This window comes from Dendrobates tinctorius, unplaced genomic scaffold (genome assembly GCF_039654945.1).
Source record: "Dendrobates tinctorius isolate UK_male_01 unplaced genomic scaffold, ASM3965494v1 ptg000147l, whole genome shotgun sequence".
Classification (NCBI taxonomy): Eukaryota; Metazoa; Chordata; class Amphibia; order Anura; family Dendrobatidae; genus Dendrobates; species Dendrobates tinctorius.
The window spans coordinates 10,842,646-10,858,007 of NW_027361814.1; the positions used below are offsets into that span (position 1 = coordinate 10,842,646).

The 15,362-nt window shown below is 41.4% G+C and overlaps 1 protein-coding gene across 5 annotated transcripts in view; it reads left to right on the top strand.

Annotated features, from left to right (window-relative positions):
* The window catches only part of INPP5A (inositol polyphosphate-5-phosphatase A), a 485,401-nt gene extending 470,522 nt beyond the window's left edge, over positions 1-14,879 (top strand). For 4 of the 5 annotated variants that reach the window (XM_073546403.1, XM_073546401.1, XM_073546399.1 and 1 more), the window contains 4 exons: positions 8,052-8,163; positions 11,969-12,037; positions 12,724-12,760; positions 12,967-14,879. In XM_073546403.1, the coding sequence (XP_073402504.1) occupies positions 8,052-8,163; positions 11,969-12,037; positions 12,724-12,760; positions 12,967-13,016 (268 nt within the window). In that variant the 3' untranslated portion in view covers positions 13,017-14,879. Of the gene's footprint in view, positions 1-8,051; positions 8,164-11,968; positions 12,038-12,723; positions 12,812-12,966 lie in introns of all 5 variants that reach the window. The other variant, XM_073546400.1, reaches the window with a different exon arrangement.
* The last annotated feature ends 483 nt before the right edge of the window (positions 14,880-15,362 follow it).

Below are 15,362 nucleotides of genomic sequence, written 5' to 3' on the forward strand. Positions count from 1 at the left end.
ATCATCTGTGCTGAATTCTGCAGCTTACTTCAAAATCCTTTTGGCAGAAAATTTTCAGAAACATGCAGTCTGAGATTTGTTGCATTTTCACGTAGTTAAAGGGGTGTTCTCAAGTTTAAAAGCTAATGGATAGGTGATAATGTTTCGATCGCTGGGGGTCCAACCTTTACAGAATGGCCCCACTGATCCTAAGAATCTGGTCTCTGAAGAGCTCTGCTTGAATGATGCAGAGGTTGATCATATACACTGCCGGTCCATTCATTCATAATAGGAGCATTGGAGAATGCTGAGCACAGCGCTCGGCTGATGTGCGCTGGAGACTGCCCAGAGCGGCGCTCGGCTGATGTGTGCTGGAGACTGCCCAGAGCGGCGCTCGGCTGATGTGCGCTGGAGACTGCCCAGAGCGGGGCTTGGATGATCTTTGGCGCTTCTATTAGAATGAATGGAGAGGCAGTGCGCATGAACCTCTGCACCGTTCAGCCAGGGCACTTAAGAGCTCCGATTCTTAGGGGTCAGTGAGGGCCACAGAGATCGGCTCCCCAGCAATTGGAAAGTTATTTCCTTTCCAAAGGATAGGTGATAGCTGTCAAACTCTATAACCATTTCTGCACTATGCTGCAGATTTCATGCACCCAATTCAGTGTGAAAAATCCCTAACAAATACACAATGTGGCAGCATAACCTTTAATGTACAAATAAACATTCTCTTTTTTTTTTTTTCTAATAGCACAGGTTCCCTGAATTCATATACTTTGCTTTAAAACGCATGAAAAAAAGCATTTCTATACATTCATTGTTTGGTGATTTATTTAATACTTTTTTTGTGTTCTATGCAAAAACTGTATAAAAATGCAGTGTATGTACTGATGATGAAATTGGTTTTCTAAAAAATTAGCCCTAAAGATTTGTGCTTCTGAAATAGAAAAAAAAAATGTGAGAAGGAAAAGATGTGAGTGATTACAATCTAAAGCAAAACATGTTGGCACCATATAAATAATGGAAAAAATAAATATTGGTGTTCGTGACGGTTAATATCCAATATATTAGTACTTTCATGTTGTTTGGGGATTCTTTATAACATTAACCGTATGATTGAGAAGAATTCACCGTTACTATTCTGCATTGCTGGCTGGTCTCTGTATGGAGTGTCCATACACTTGCCTGCCCACAGTAGCATCTGACCTTCCCTGGCCGCTGTTTACTTGCGGAGATGAACTGTGTATTGTGTTTTGTTTGCTTCCCTACAATGGGCTCAAACACAAAGCTCTGTCATGTGCTGCAGTAGCCGCCTGTCCTAGCGGGAAACCATCAGCAGAAAATGATCTATTGTTTAAATCAGGTTCATGCATTACATGTATTTTTTTTTTTTTTTTTGCTTTTCATATCGCAATCATTTTTGGAGGAAATCAAAAATGAGTAATCTTGGAAATGATTTGACTGTTCTTGGCGGCAAATGTTCATGTGTTTACTAACAGTCTAAAAAAAATAAAGCCCCAAAGGCCAGTATGACTATTGTGCAAGATTACATTTTTTTTTTTTATATTGTAATATGAAAAAAACAAATTGCCCAAAAAGTGTTGATAAATGTAATGCACAAACCTGATTTTAACAATTGGTCATCTTGGTATACCTTTCCATTAAAAAGAAAATCTGTGCCCTTTTTTATTTCCTTTGTAATTCCACAGCGCTTTACAGACATTATCATCACTGTCCCCATTGGGGCTCACCATCTAGATTCCCTATCAGTATGTCTGGAATGTGGGAGGAAACCAGAGAACCTGGAGGAAACCCACGCAAACACAGGGAGAACATACAAACTCCTTGCAGATGTTGTCCTCGGTGGGATTTGAACCCAGGACCCTATTATAATACTATATTGCAATTCTTACTTGCATTCAGTATTTAGGAACAGACTTATTTTGTGGCATGAAACTTAATTCATTTGCCCTAATGACTTTTCCATAGGTCCTAGTTTTTGATGCACGTTTTTTACATGTGTGTTTTGGGTTTGTTTGGTTTTTTTTGCAGCTCTGAAGTATTGTCAATGGCCCGGATTTATCAAGCAGTTTTGGAGTTGCGCAAAAATCATTCAACTTCTGGTGTTTTTTCCACCAGTCCTGACCAGCCCATAACATCCTGACCATCCCGAACATCTTCATATTAGTAGGCATAGTTTGTTCGCCATTGCGTAGCCCAATTAATCATTTGTTCATACACTGCCGATATTTTCCATTCACATCCGTCCCATTCCTTAGTGGGGTTCTAAATCCATTACCCCACGTCGACAGATACACCAGGACCAATTTCATTGGAAGCTACGTGATCATTATATTTTGGGGTGGAGTGCGATAGGAAACCAGAGTAGCCATACAACTAACAAATTAAAGCTGCGTTCTGAAACGCTATAATATGTAAGCATGAAATACATGAAATTGGAATTCCATTACTGCTGTAGAAAACATGCTAAAAAAGGAAAGGACTTGGCTCACAATTTGGCCATACAAACACGTGAAAAACATACAATCTCCATGCAGATGTTGTCCTTAGTAGTGCTGAGCGAATGTGCTGGAATAAGGCACTATCCAAGCGTGCTCGGGTGCTAACCGAGTGTCTTCGGCGTGCTTGAAAAATATGCTTGAGTCCCCGCGGCTGCATGTCTTGCTTCTATTCAACATCCGCAGCACACGCGGGGATTTCCTGTTTGTTAAGCAATCCCCGCATGAGTTGGGTGTCCAGCTGCGGGGACGTGAACATTTTTTTTCAAGTACACCAAAAAACGCTTGGTTAGCACACGAGCGTAGTCGGATAACACCTTATCCCAGCACGTTTGTTAATCACTAGTCGTTGGTCAGATTTGAGCCCATGACACCAGTGCTGCGAAGCTACAGCACTCCCCTTGAGCCTCCGTGCTGCCCAGTGGGCATTGGACTTGTAGCAGTCAAACACGTTTCCGTATTTCATCGTTCTCTCTGCAGCTTCATAAACTTCCACCCTGCAGTTAGTTTCATGGACCCGCTAAACCTACGAGAGGTTCTCTCAGTCAAGTAGCAAATTGAATTCTTATAATGTGCGTCATGAATGAGCCTTGTAAGATTTGATGAGGTGGAAAAAAAGAAAAGGTACTGATACCAGCATTGCTCGTGGCATCTTGCCATCTCTAATGCCTTTTTAATGGGGCAGAAGCTTGTAAACCCAATTGGAAAAATGCTGTTGTGTTCTCACACCGAACAGGGTGGTAAATAAGCTTCTACTCAAGCATCCAGCCGTTTCTTTTCACTACATATACGGCTGTCTGGAGGAAAGCCTCCATGTAATCGCCAGATTACAGTGTGAGTTTTGAGATATTTGTGCAAAATTGTGCTGAAAGGCAGTGGAAATCCGCACCATTAGCCCCCTTATAGATAATATATTTTTTTTTAGTATACATTCTAATTTCATGCTTTTTTAATGCATTTGGTTGCAGCACAGTATTTTTATTAAAGCATTATATCCCTGATTCATGGAGACCGGCTTTGCTGATAAGGAGGGGATAAGTGTTATTGGCCACCATGCGTTGTGCCACAAATCTTAAGTGTTAGGAGGAATGTGGTGGATATCTGTGATGCTGATCCAATGAAATCCTGAGTAATGATGTGGAGTAGAATCGAATTTTGCAAACTTCTTCATCAGTAGCGCCACAATTCAGCATAATTGGGATGTATTCACATCTGCACTAGAGGCTCCGCCATCATCGATTCTGTCAAAATACCAAACCTATTTGCCCAACACACTACGCTCTTTTTTTTTTTTTTCCAGTTAAATTCCAGACCGCTTGAGAGAAACTTGATGGACCCCCTATCACAGCACACTGCATGCAGTCTAACAAGGGCAATGAAGAAGAGAACTGACTGCAGCTGCATCTCCCTCCTCCCTCTCTAGTATTACTTTACTGGAGCTATAGAAAAGAACATATTATGCATATCTGAATAGAAATAACCCATTAATGTGTGTTGTAATGGGGAAAGTCAGTGGCCTTCTTCACCCTTTTTGAGGTTCATGCAGCTAATAGACCTATTTTAAGATTGCAAATGAACGTTTTGAATTTAGTTGTAACTTTCTTGTCATGAAAGCGTAAATGAGGCATAGATAGGGTTGATCAAATAGCTTCGGATTAGAGCTTATCCGAATAGCTATAGCAGTTACCGAATAGCTGCATCAAGACCCCGGATACCTGGAGTGCTCCCCATGATCAGTTGATCGCTGCAGCAGCTGCATGTGTAGCGGCTGTGTGACAGTCACAACAAACAGGCTCTCCATGCATGTGCTGTGACTGTCACACAGCTGCGACACATGCAGCTGCGGCGCCGTACTGCTGATTCTCGGGAGCGCTCCAGGTATCTGTGTTCCCGATGCAGCTATTCAGTAACCGCTATAACTGTTCGGATAAGCTCTAATCCGAAGCTATTCGATCAACTCTAGTCATAGACATTAGTATGAAACGATTGTCCATTGAGTGAAGAAGCCGACGAGCCTCCCGTGCAGCACGGTCCCCATCGGTTTTACAAGTATATTTCAGATTCAAACATACTTGGCTGAAATTCTAGAGCCAGTGTCTGCTACATGCTGCCAGATCCACAGCCAGCATGTACCAGCTGTCTGGTTCCCTTGATGACTGTGATGTCAAAACAATTTTTCTCAGGCCAATCACTTATGGTTTGTCAGCCAGTAACCTATTTTGCCTCGTTTTCTATGGCTGCCGTAAAGAGGATTTTTCACTGGATTTTCTTGGAAACTCAGGACCTCCTCCAGCTGGTGCTGCTTCTCTAATATTGGAGCAGGTTTTCTTTTTCATCAGTGCCTATCCGTTCCAAAGCTATGCCGCCCCTCCGGTAATATGGTGCAAAATTTCCGTTCAACCAACTGGGCGTCTACCACAGGACACGGCCGGGTTTTGATTGGACAAGGTTATAGAGAGAGCACACGCCCACAGTGAAGTGTTGTGGTATACACCCAGTTGGTAGAAGGGAAAATTTACATCTTTACTTCCAGAGGGCATAACTTTGTAAGGCTACTTTCACACTTGCTTTGTTTTGCAGCGTGTTTTTCCCGCAAAAAGACACATGGAAAAAACGCATACAAATGCTGCGTTTTTTTCAAGAATTTTTTTGAGCATGCATGAAAAAAACGCAGCGTTTTTATGCGTTTGTATGCGTTTTTTGTGTGTTTTTACCGCGTTTGCGTTTTTTTCCAACATTAGTTGGCCCCTCACACTAACCCAAACCATGACTTTACTAACCCTAACCCTTAACCAAACCATACCCTGACCCTAACCTTTAACCAAACCATACTAACCCTTAACCAAACCCTACTAACCCAAACCCTAACCCTTAACCAAACCATACTTACCCAAACCCTAACCCTAAACCCCCTTAACTAACCCTAACTTTAACCCAAACCCTTAATTTCCATTGTCTAACCAATGGTCAACAAAAAAAACGCATGCGCAAAAAAACGCTTACATGAGCATGCCAATGAGCACATTTGCGCACCCATAGACTTATAATGGGTGTCTTGCTGTAAAAAAAACGCATTGCTCGCACATGCGTTTTTTTGAGGCAAGTCAGACGCCCAAAAAATGCAACAGGATGCATTTTGTGCGCCCGAGCGCACACCACAAAAAACGCATGCGCGTAAAAACGCATACAAACACATGTGTATGCGCACATAAGCGCATCCCATGCAAAATATAGGAAAAAAGCGCATGCGTTTTTTAGCGCTAAAATACAGCGCAAAAAAATGCAAGTGTGAAACCAGCCTAACGGAGGGACACCGAAGAAGAATAAAAATAATTGTTCCAGAATTAAGTGGAGCAGCACCATAGTAATTTGAGAGTAGTTAAAGCAAAATGTTAAACTGCTGCAAAACTGATTTCACGTTGACTATTTCATAATTCTTTTCAATGAGTGGTGTGGAGAGATTGAGGCGATAAGGAAGAACAAGTTGATTACAAATCTATTCCTTTATTCAGAGGCTTATGTTCCTATATAGCTGTAGTTAAACCAGTCATAATGCCTTTGCTGGAAATGATAGTGCTGTAAAATTCAATTAGCTCGTTCTGTCAGGTGCAGATATGTCACTTCGGATAATAAATTACCTCCATTGAAATGACATTAGATAACCTTTTTTTCCGTTTTCTTTTTGCATTGTAAATCAGTTTAGGAATAAGTGATCATTTGTCAATACTCCTAAACCAGTCCTTTAAGTCTCTTAGGACAAGCAGCTCAATACTTAATCTAGTCTAATTGAACAATGTAGAGAGCAATAGTTAGCCCGTGTTTGTCACTGTAAAGAATCTGTCAATGTTGCAGGTAAATGCTTGTGTTGTGTCCTTCACGTGCCTATGCCAGATTATCCTCAATAAATGGACTTGTATTGGTCAGACATTATAGCTTGTGAATGGGAGAGAATGATGCTTTGTTCACCCTTTACATAACAAATGTTCAACGTGTTCTTAAGAATTTTTATCTCGGGAGTGATGTTAGGGAGGAGCGATATTGGGGAGAAATATTGCTAGAATATGTTACCCATATCAAAGTGACATGGATCTGACCCCGGTGAATCCTTCTGATCTCTAGAAAAGTTGCAGAGGGGCAAGGAAAGAACAGCAATGTTTCGTCTCACAATCGTTCTACTAAACATTCTCTGGAGCCCGATATGTTTGACCAACGCAGTCAGTGACCAACAAGGAGAGAGGAACTGGCACGGCACAATCCTAGTTTGTTCTTGTGATTTGGAGGCATTTAAAGAATGATAATATAATGTGTGTGGTGAGGTTTAAAGAAGTTGTTTCAGGTCATAAAAATACATCTAAATGAATGTTGGATAATTCACTTCAGTGTCTAGACACCTTTAAATTTTATAGAAACTGATGGTGTGTAGAGATGAGCAGTTTAGTTTGAGGTGTCCTGGTCCCGCATCTAGTCTCGTCCTCTGTTGCAGTTAGCCAACACTACTGCTGCCCGCACTTGCCATCGCACAACTTTCTAACGAGCGCCTCAACATCATGATATCGCGGGGTCTAATAAGCGCCAGAAGGCCAGGTGAAAGGTGAAAATGGCTGTCATGGAAAAACCGACTTGACACCGGACCAGGGCAGTGCCAGTCAAGTTGCTAATCTCTAATTGTCCAAACAAAAAAAGCTAGAGACATTGCTACCAAGGTTCACTTTATGGACTAAACTTCCTCTTTTAAGGTTGTTCCAAAACTTTTTTGATTGTAAGCTCTACAGCTGGCCCCGATATCAGGCAGATCTTCCTGGTTATTTAATCGTTCATCCCCGGCTTCCTTGTTGCTTGATAACGAGTCAGATTTGGGATTCGAGAACCTGTGCAAACTGGATAACTTCTGTAGTAAGATCGGTAATCGCCCACTCCTGTAGCCATTGTTCAGAAGCGGTCAGGTCAATGACCAGTGGTTTTTGCTTTTCTCAGTATGGTATGAACTGTTGTTTTGTTAGACTATCTATATATAAAAGGTTTTAGGTAACTTTTGGATTTTTTTTTTTATTTTAACATAGTTGTATTAATAATGGCCATTAGAGTTGAGCGACTTTAGTCGGATTGGGTTTCATGAAACAAAATTTGTTTCAGATGAAACTGGTCCGACTAGGGCAAAAAAGTCGGAGTTTCATCCGAGACCCGACCCCAATGCAAGTCAGTGGGAAATAAAAGTCGCCATTGAGTGGATGAATGTCATCCGCTCAATACCGACTTTTTTTTCCCATTGACTTGCATTGGGGTCGGTTTTTGGACGAAACTCTGACTTTTTTTTGCCCTAGTCACCCAATCCGACTAAAGCCGCTCAACTCTAATGGCCACATGTTAAATGGAGATTTAAAAAAGAAAAAAAAACTATATTTTTTTAAAAAGATGAATGTTCTTTCTTACTATTGACCTGGGGGATTATTCTGTTAAATACTATTCATGTAGGCTGAATGTTTTCTGTTTTTTACAGCGACACGAGTGACATGTAGACCACCAGAGCTTGACGTGTCTGTATTGACTCTCTTCTAGTTATCCATACAGTGAAGACAGCAGTCAGGGAAAGCAATACATGAATACACGATGTCCAGCGTGGTGCGATCGAATACTAATGTCACACTCTGCTAAAGAACTCCTTTTAAAGGTAAACCCTCGATAGAGTAATAAATTGTTTCTCTGAATACATTTACCCATTAATTCCGCCATGATAACACTTGGGTTATTGCTGTTAATGTAGAATACTGATCCATGGATTAGTCCTATTGCCAGAAGGGATCACAAAAGGAATTTTTCTCACTTTATGGCAAATCGATCTGTGCCAGTCAGGGGCAGTTTTGCCGTCCTCTGAATCGCCCAAGGTTTTGGTCATTTTAAAAAGTTAAATTGTATGACCCCGCTGGATTTCTGGTTGCATCATAGACCACAATGTAAGGTGCCTGCAGACTGGTGGTAATTTGTTTACTGCCAGATCGCAACCTTTAAAGGGAACCCATCTTGTTGAAACTGGCATCTGGTCTGCAGGCCGGATGTTATAAGGCAGGAGGAGTGGATCAGATTGATAGACATTTTTGTGGGAAAAGTTTCAGTAAATCTTGCATTTAATTCATTAAAATCCTTGGTGTTTGTATGCACAGGAGTCCAGTGGGCGGTCCTACTCGGTGACTGACAGTCTTTCCTGTGTGTATGCATGCAGAACTAGCTGTCGATTACTAGTAGGACGACCACTGGACTCCTGTACATATAAACACCAGGGATTTCAATGAATAAAATACAAAATATACTGAATCTTTTCCAACATAGTGATACCATTCTGCTCCGCTTCTCCTTCTTTACATCATGCTGTTCACAGATCATTCAGCTTGTGTACAATGTGGTAAAGTGAACGCAGCACATTCTTTCAAATTGCAAGGTATTAGTGATGAGTGAGCGTGCTCGGATATCGTGTTATCCGTGCATGCTCGAGTAATATGTTTGAGTCCCTGCGGCTGCATGTCTTGCGGCTGTTTGACAGCTGCCACACCTACTTGGATTGCCTACCAAATAGGAAATCACTGCGAGTGTTGTGGCTGTCAATCAGCCGCGAATCGTGCAGCCGCTGAGACTTGATCACGGCACAGACGCTCTGATAGCACCTGAGCACGCTCACTCACACTACAAGGTATAATTGTTGCATTTATTGTTCAGCAATCTAAAAAAAAAAAAAAAAAGTTGTTTTGGTCCGGTTATATATGAGCTTGTTGCTTCAGCAACACATCTACATAAACTGACCGAAACCTCACCTTTTTTGGATTGTTGGACGATAACAGAACAACTATACCTTGCAGTTTGAAAGAGTGCCGAGTTCTTGGTTTATATAAGGGCTAGGACTCTACTTGAGCACCTTGCACTGGAAATGGAGTGCTGTGTTCACTTTTCTGGGTGGACAATGGGACAGGTTCTCTTTAAGGCCAAATTCACATTTCCATATTTCAAAAGAACAGCACGTGGATGGCATGTAAAGATAACCATACGCTACAATGTGTAAATTAAAAAATATATTTAAAAAAATTTTGGTACCCACATGTATGTATCCATCCTTAACTCTGTTGGCCGACTAATCCACCTCACTACTCCTCCGCTTCTCCCCTCTGCAAATCCCTACAATGGGTCCCAAATCCTCAATGTATCATATCCAGTTCAAACTACACAGCCGTCCATAATCTGTCTCCTCCATATGTCTCCCAACTAATCTCCTGATATCTTCCCACATCTAATCTCCGGTCTTCATAAAACCTCCTTCTCTCCTCCACACTCGTATGTTCCTCACCCAGTGACCTACCATGACCTCTCCTGAGTATACCCATCTTCTAGAATTCCGTACCCCAACACGTCTGATTATCCACCACATCCAGAAATTTTCAGATGGATCTTGAAAACCCATATATTCAAGGAAGCTACAGCTGCAATAACCCACCTCACCACCACCTCTCGAATTTACGGTTTCCTTCCCCATCACCCTGTAGGCTTGTAGGCCAACAAGATCAGGATCCTCTCCTTTCTGTATCAGTGGGTCATTATAAGTTTCTTGACTGTATTTAATATCTGTATTTTGGATGTAACTCCTTCACCACATGGAATCACTTTTGCTCTAAAAATTAATATTAGCAGATCAAATTTGCACAAGTCAACCATATACCCCCCCACCCCCGAGAGTGAGTATTCTTTCTTGCCTGCCTATCTCATGTTAGATGTACAACTTTACCAAATGTTCTCTGTAGGGTTTCTTTACAATGCAGAGAGATTTCCCGTGATCTAGCCTGAAACAATGTGCTGATCCAGCTAGATTTCAGTGATAAAAACCAGAATTTCATCCATCAGTGCTGAGCGGCGGTCTGTGCTCAGAAAATGGATGGTCTTCACAAATTAGCACACAGCATGTGCAGCCCCGCACGCTAGGCGTTACAGATTGTACAGACATGGGGCTGTAAACAGCTTTCATGCTGCACCATCTATCATGCCATGCTCGGTTACCTCACCATCATGTTATTTTATGCTTCCTGAGCCCTAAAACACCAAAGGTTGCCCACCGCTCGGGAGTCACGTTGACGCCTGATAGCATGCAATAATGAATGCTCAGCCATGTGTGCCCTGTTCCTGCTTGTGCAGTGCTGTAATTTGTTTATCTGTCTAAAGATTATACAGTTGGAAATCCACAATTTTATGCTGCCTTTCTAAATTATCAAGTCTCTGTTTGATGAATGCTTTTCCACTTGCAAAGGAAGTGCCATTATGATCTTGAAATATTGGAAAGTGCTCATGCATACAATGCGGGAAGGTTATGTTTTCTTCTATGGTTTTGGCAGACAATGATAATATAACGTAAGCCTGACCTTAAGCCAGTCTAATGTATTAACATAATTTAGTTTTTTTAGTCTCCACACTGATGTGTATATTACACTCTTATTCATTCAAACTTGACTGGTTGAAGAGGGAAAAAATAATAATAATGGTTGTGCCGCCAGGGTTTTTTTGTTTGGATTTTTTTTTTCACATCAACAATATCAAAATAATGTTTTCTATTAGTTAGCAAGTAAATGCAATTATAAACGTTTGAGTTTTTTCAAAGCCTTTGATTGGTGATGAGTGATCGGGCTCGGATAAGGTGTTATTTGAGTATGCTCAGGTGCTAACAGTGTGTCTTCGGCGTGCTCAAAATATGTGATTGAGTCACCGTGCCTGCATTTCTCGCGGCTGTTAGGCTAGTTTCACACTAGCGTATGGCCGAGTTGCGGTGGGCTGCGGACTTCGTCCGTGAAGCTCCGCCCACGGCCGCACCTCCTCTTGTCAGCTCCGCCCTACGTCGGCATGTGGCCTGTGTACCCCATCTTTAGCAATGGGTACGCAGGCCGTTCTGATATATGCGGATGCCTCCGTATGACAGTGCGGCGACCTGCGCTGAACGCAACGAGTTGCATTTTGGTGCGTTCACCGCACCGTCAAAAAGACGCATGTGGAGGCATCCGCGTACATCAGCACGGCCTGCGAACCCAATTCTAAAGATAGGGTCCGCTTGCCGATGTAGGTGGAGCTGACCGGAGGTGGCGCGGCCGAGGGCGGAGCTTCACGGAGGAAGTCCGCATCCCTCCCAGCTCCTCCATACGCTAGTGTGAAACTAGCCTTAGACAGCAGGGATTGTCTAACAAACGGGTGGAAATTGAAACAACCAAGACAAAACTGCCAACTGCAGTCATTTCATAGGTAATGGACACTTTGCCCCTTACTGTTTTTTTTTGTTGTTTTTTCTTAAACATCTCTACAATTAATGTTTGTGTAATTGGTTACACGTTCAATCTTAAAGTGCTAAAACCTTCTCTGTGCAGACAGGAAAAATGACATCCTTGTCCAGAATATCTAAAGTTATTGTAAGATGGCACATTACTGATTGTTACCTGTCACACTTTGTTTTTCAGTCTGAAAATGATGAAAGGATAGTGATTTATGACAGTATCGGGCCAAATATCTGCATGGGGGACCACAAGGTAAAGGACTGCTTTTAGTTTTACTTTTGTTTCTATTCTGTTTCATCAGTTCAGAAGAAGAACATAAAGAGTAACCGTTGTTCGAATAAATCAATAGTACACATGAAAATAAGCGACTTTGTCATATATCTTATCAGAGAAATCTGCTTCATTCTCTGCCAAAATTGATCAGTCATTATTATTAATGAGCGAGCATGCTTGGATGAAGCTTTATCCGAGCATGTTTGAGTGCTAAACAAGTGACATCAGCGTGCTTGAAAAATATGTTCCAGTCCCTGCGGCTGCATGTCTCACGGCCGTTCGACAGCCGCAACACATGCAGGGATTGGCTAATAAACAGGCAATCCCTGCATGTGGTAAGATGCATGATTCTTGTCAATTACCTCTGCCAGCGCTGGGAAGAGGCGGCCAAGGGTGGAGCCGGACTAGACTTGGGCAGCCGGACTAGACTTGGGCAGCCGGACTAGACTTGGGCAGCCGGACTAGACTTGGGCAGCCAGGCTCTGATTCATGCTGCCTGGTGACAGGTTCCTTTTAACCTTGACTTCAACTTTTAAGTCTATGTATTTAGTCATTTTGTTGAACTTTCCCATGCTGGTGTGTGTTTGCTGTCAATTTTTACTTTTACTCTTGAGCATATGAACCTTCTATATTTAATACATTTTTTCTTTTTTTTTTCTGTCCAGCCTGTCTTCCTGTCCTTTCGAATAGGCACTGGGGCAGGTAAAGCTAATGCACATGTGCACAAGTGTTGTATCGTGCAGTGATGTGGTGGTAAATATCCATTTCTTTTCTAATTTTTTCTTTTATTTCGTTTAATTTAGTAGTGTGATTTTTTTTTCTCTTCCCTGTCTTTTTTGCATGTTGATCTAAAGTGTTCTTTGACACTATTCCAATTTATTAATAAAAATTTTCCCTTTTTTCGACAGGGAAAAGATGCCAACTCAATGAAAAGATCTACAGAGAGACCACCCTGTGAGGATGCCCAACTGCAGTATAGCGGACTCCTCCATCGGTCCTCACGGCTACATTTCCACATTATGGATCATCTTCTAGGCTTCATCTTCCCAACAAGGCTCACATACCTCACTATCTCTCGTCCGGTTGCGTAACGTCCAGTAGAAACATACGGATATGTGTGTGTATGTATATATATATATTTTTATCATCACTGTTGTGTTGCCAAAATGCTAGCAAGGCAATACATAGCTGACAATCTCCTCTGTTATCTTGCGGCATCGCAAATCGGAAAGCAGAGTTTGCGCACGCACGGACACTTTGTAGAGGTTAATCGATAAGGAGGGGGGACAGTTCAGTGCCTGGCGCCTCCAGTTCTGTAAGGGTTAATCCCTCCCAACCTGGATCGATCAATGTCATTTCCAAATTATGCCCACTACATGCCGATGTAAATCCATGAGCGGCCCCGTTATCACTTTTCACCATCTCCTGCTTCTCACTTTTCACCATCTCCTGCTTATAACTTCTGAAGACTCCAGCTCTAATGACGTCCGTAAAGGCTTGAGGTTTGGCAGCAGATGGGAAGATTTTAATAGATGTCGTCAATATATCGGCGGGTTTTTAATACATTTTCGTTGCTGACTGCGGCCTGCGCGCCTCTAACATTAGTCTAGATAGGGGTGTAGCCACTAAAGTGCAATAATCATAAAGTGACCATTTAAATCAATAGCCATTACCAAAAGTTAATGGCGTCACACTCCAGATCTTAAACCCCCTTTCTACCATCCCACCTTCATTTTTGCTGTTTTTAGAACGAAGTTTTCAACGTCCATGTTATTTACTACACTGCCATGTAACATGGGGTTTTTCCCCCCCCCCCCCCCCCCGAGTCACACAGCAGCTGCTTCTCATTTTTTTATATATATAATATATATAAATATAAAAAAAAAAATCTATGTATACTTTTTAAAATAATTTATAAATTTTACCAAAACCTATGCTAAGTATTCTTTCCAGTACTGGCGCGTGTGCCATATCAGTAACGAACATTCAGGAGTAGCAGTTTTTAGACATCTATATATATATATATAATTCTATATGTACATCAGCAACCAAAATTTCTATGTAACCTTTTTTTGTGTCGTCGTCCTTGATATGAGAAAAAAGAAAAAAAATACACCATAGTCGATACAATACGTATATATACAGTAGCAGTTTTCACTTTATTACTCTTGTAATAAATTATTTGTATGTGACATTGAGGACTGAATGTGAAGTTTCTAGCTAGATTTTGGGTGTATCTTTTAAAGTTTTGTAAACTTTTTTTTTTTTTTTTCTTTTGTCATTTTTTTGTTTGTTACTGTATCATGGTGCCAATTACTCTCTCCATTCACAGTGATGACACGGGAGACGCATTATATAGAGTTTCTAGATTAGGTAAGGTAGTGTAAAGTTTTTTAGAATTTTTTTTTCATTTTTTTAGGACAAAAAAAGTCACTTTTGGCAGGTGACCCTCCCTATCCCCACCACCCCCCTGTCTACATCATGTAAAGGTGATTAGAGAGTTTTTACTATTGTATTCAGAACACTACAGTTTTAAAGGATTACGTGATTGCATTAGATTAAAGCTCAATATATATATATTTTTGGTATAAATCACTACTATTTGGAAATTTCTTCTGTGTCCTCTTGCAGAATCGGTCTTCCCAGATGCACATTTGTTAGTGTGTTAATAGACGGAGACTGTATTTTGTTAACGTGCCATGTTCATTGTAATAGCATCACAAAAGTGTGTTTCTGCATATTCCACCGATGTGTGAATCGCCTTTAACATCATGGCCTATCTGGTTCTCAACTTCAAGCAATAAACTGTTTATTGTGGCAATCTGGTCTCCGGTGGTATTTTCTTTTTTTATTTTGTGCTATGTTCTCCATGTAGATTGTCACTTACTATAAATGTGTTATTTTGTTATCAGGTGTTATAAATGTCCCTGTTCTCCTGAATCCGCCGTAGTTCGGTTTTTACTTCCTACACCTCTTTTGTTCCTGAGATATCGGCCCCTCTTCCCTATATGTAAAATTTGTCTCTTTAGACAAGAGGGCGCGATCCTCACCTCTTCTCACTCTGGTGCCTTGTTGAGGAACATGCCCATTTGGATAAAAAGACTACATTTATATACTAGAAAGAGAGGGCCATATCTCAGGAACAGAGAGGGGCAGGAACTAGATAAAAAAAAAATACTAGTCTTCCTTAAAGGGGGTGTCCACTTTCTGTCCCAGCTGCTATTTGTTAAAAGAAAAAAATGCGCTGTACTACCTTTCTTGGCTCCACCATTGCGCTTCCACCATTACTCCCAGTGTCTGGGGT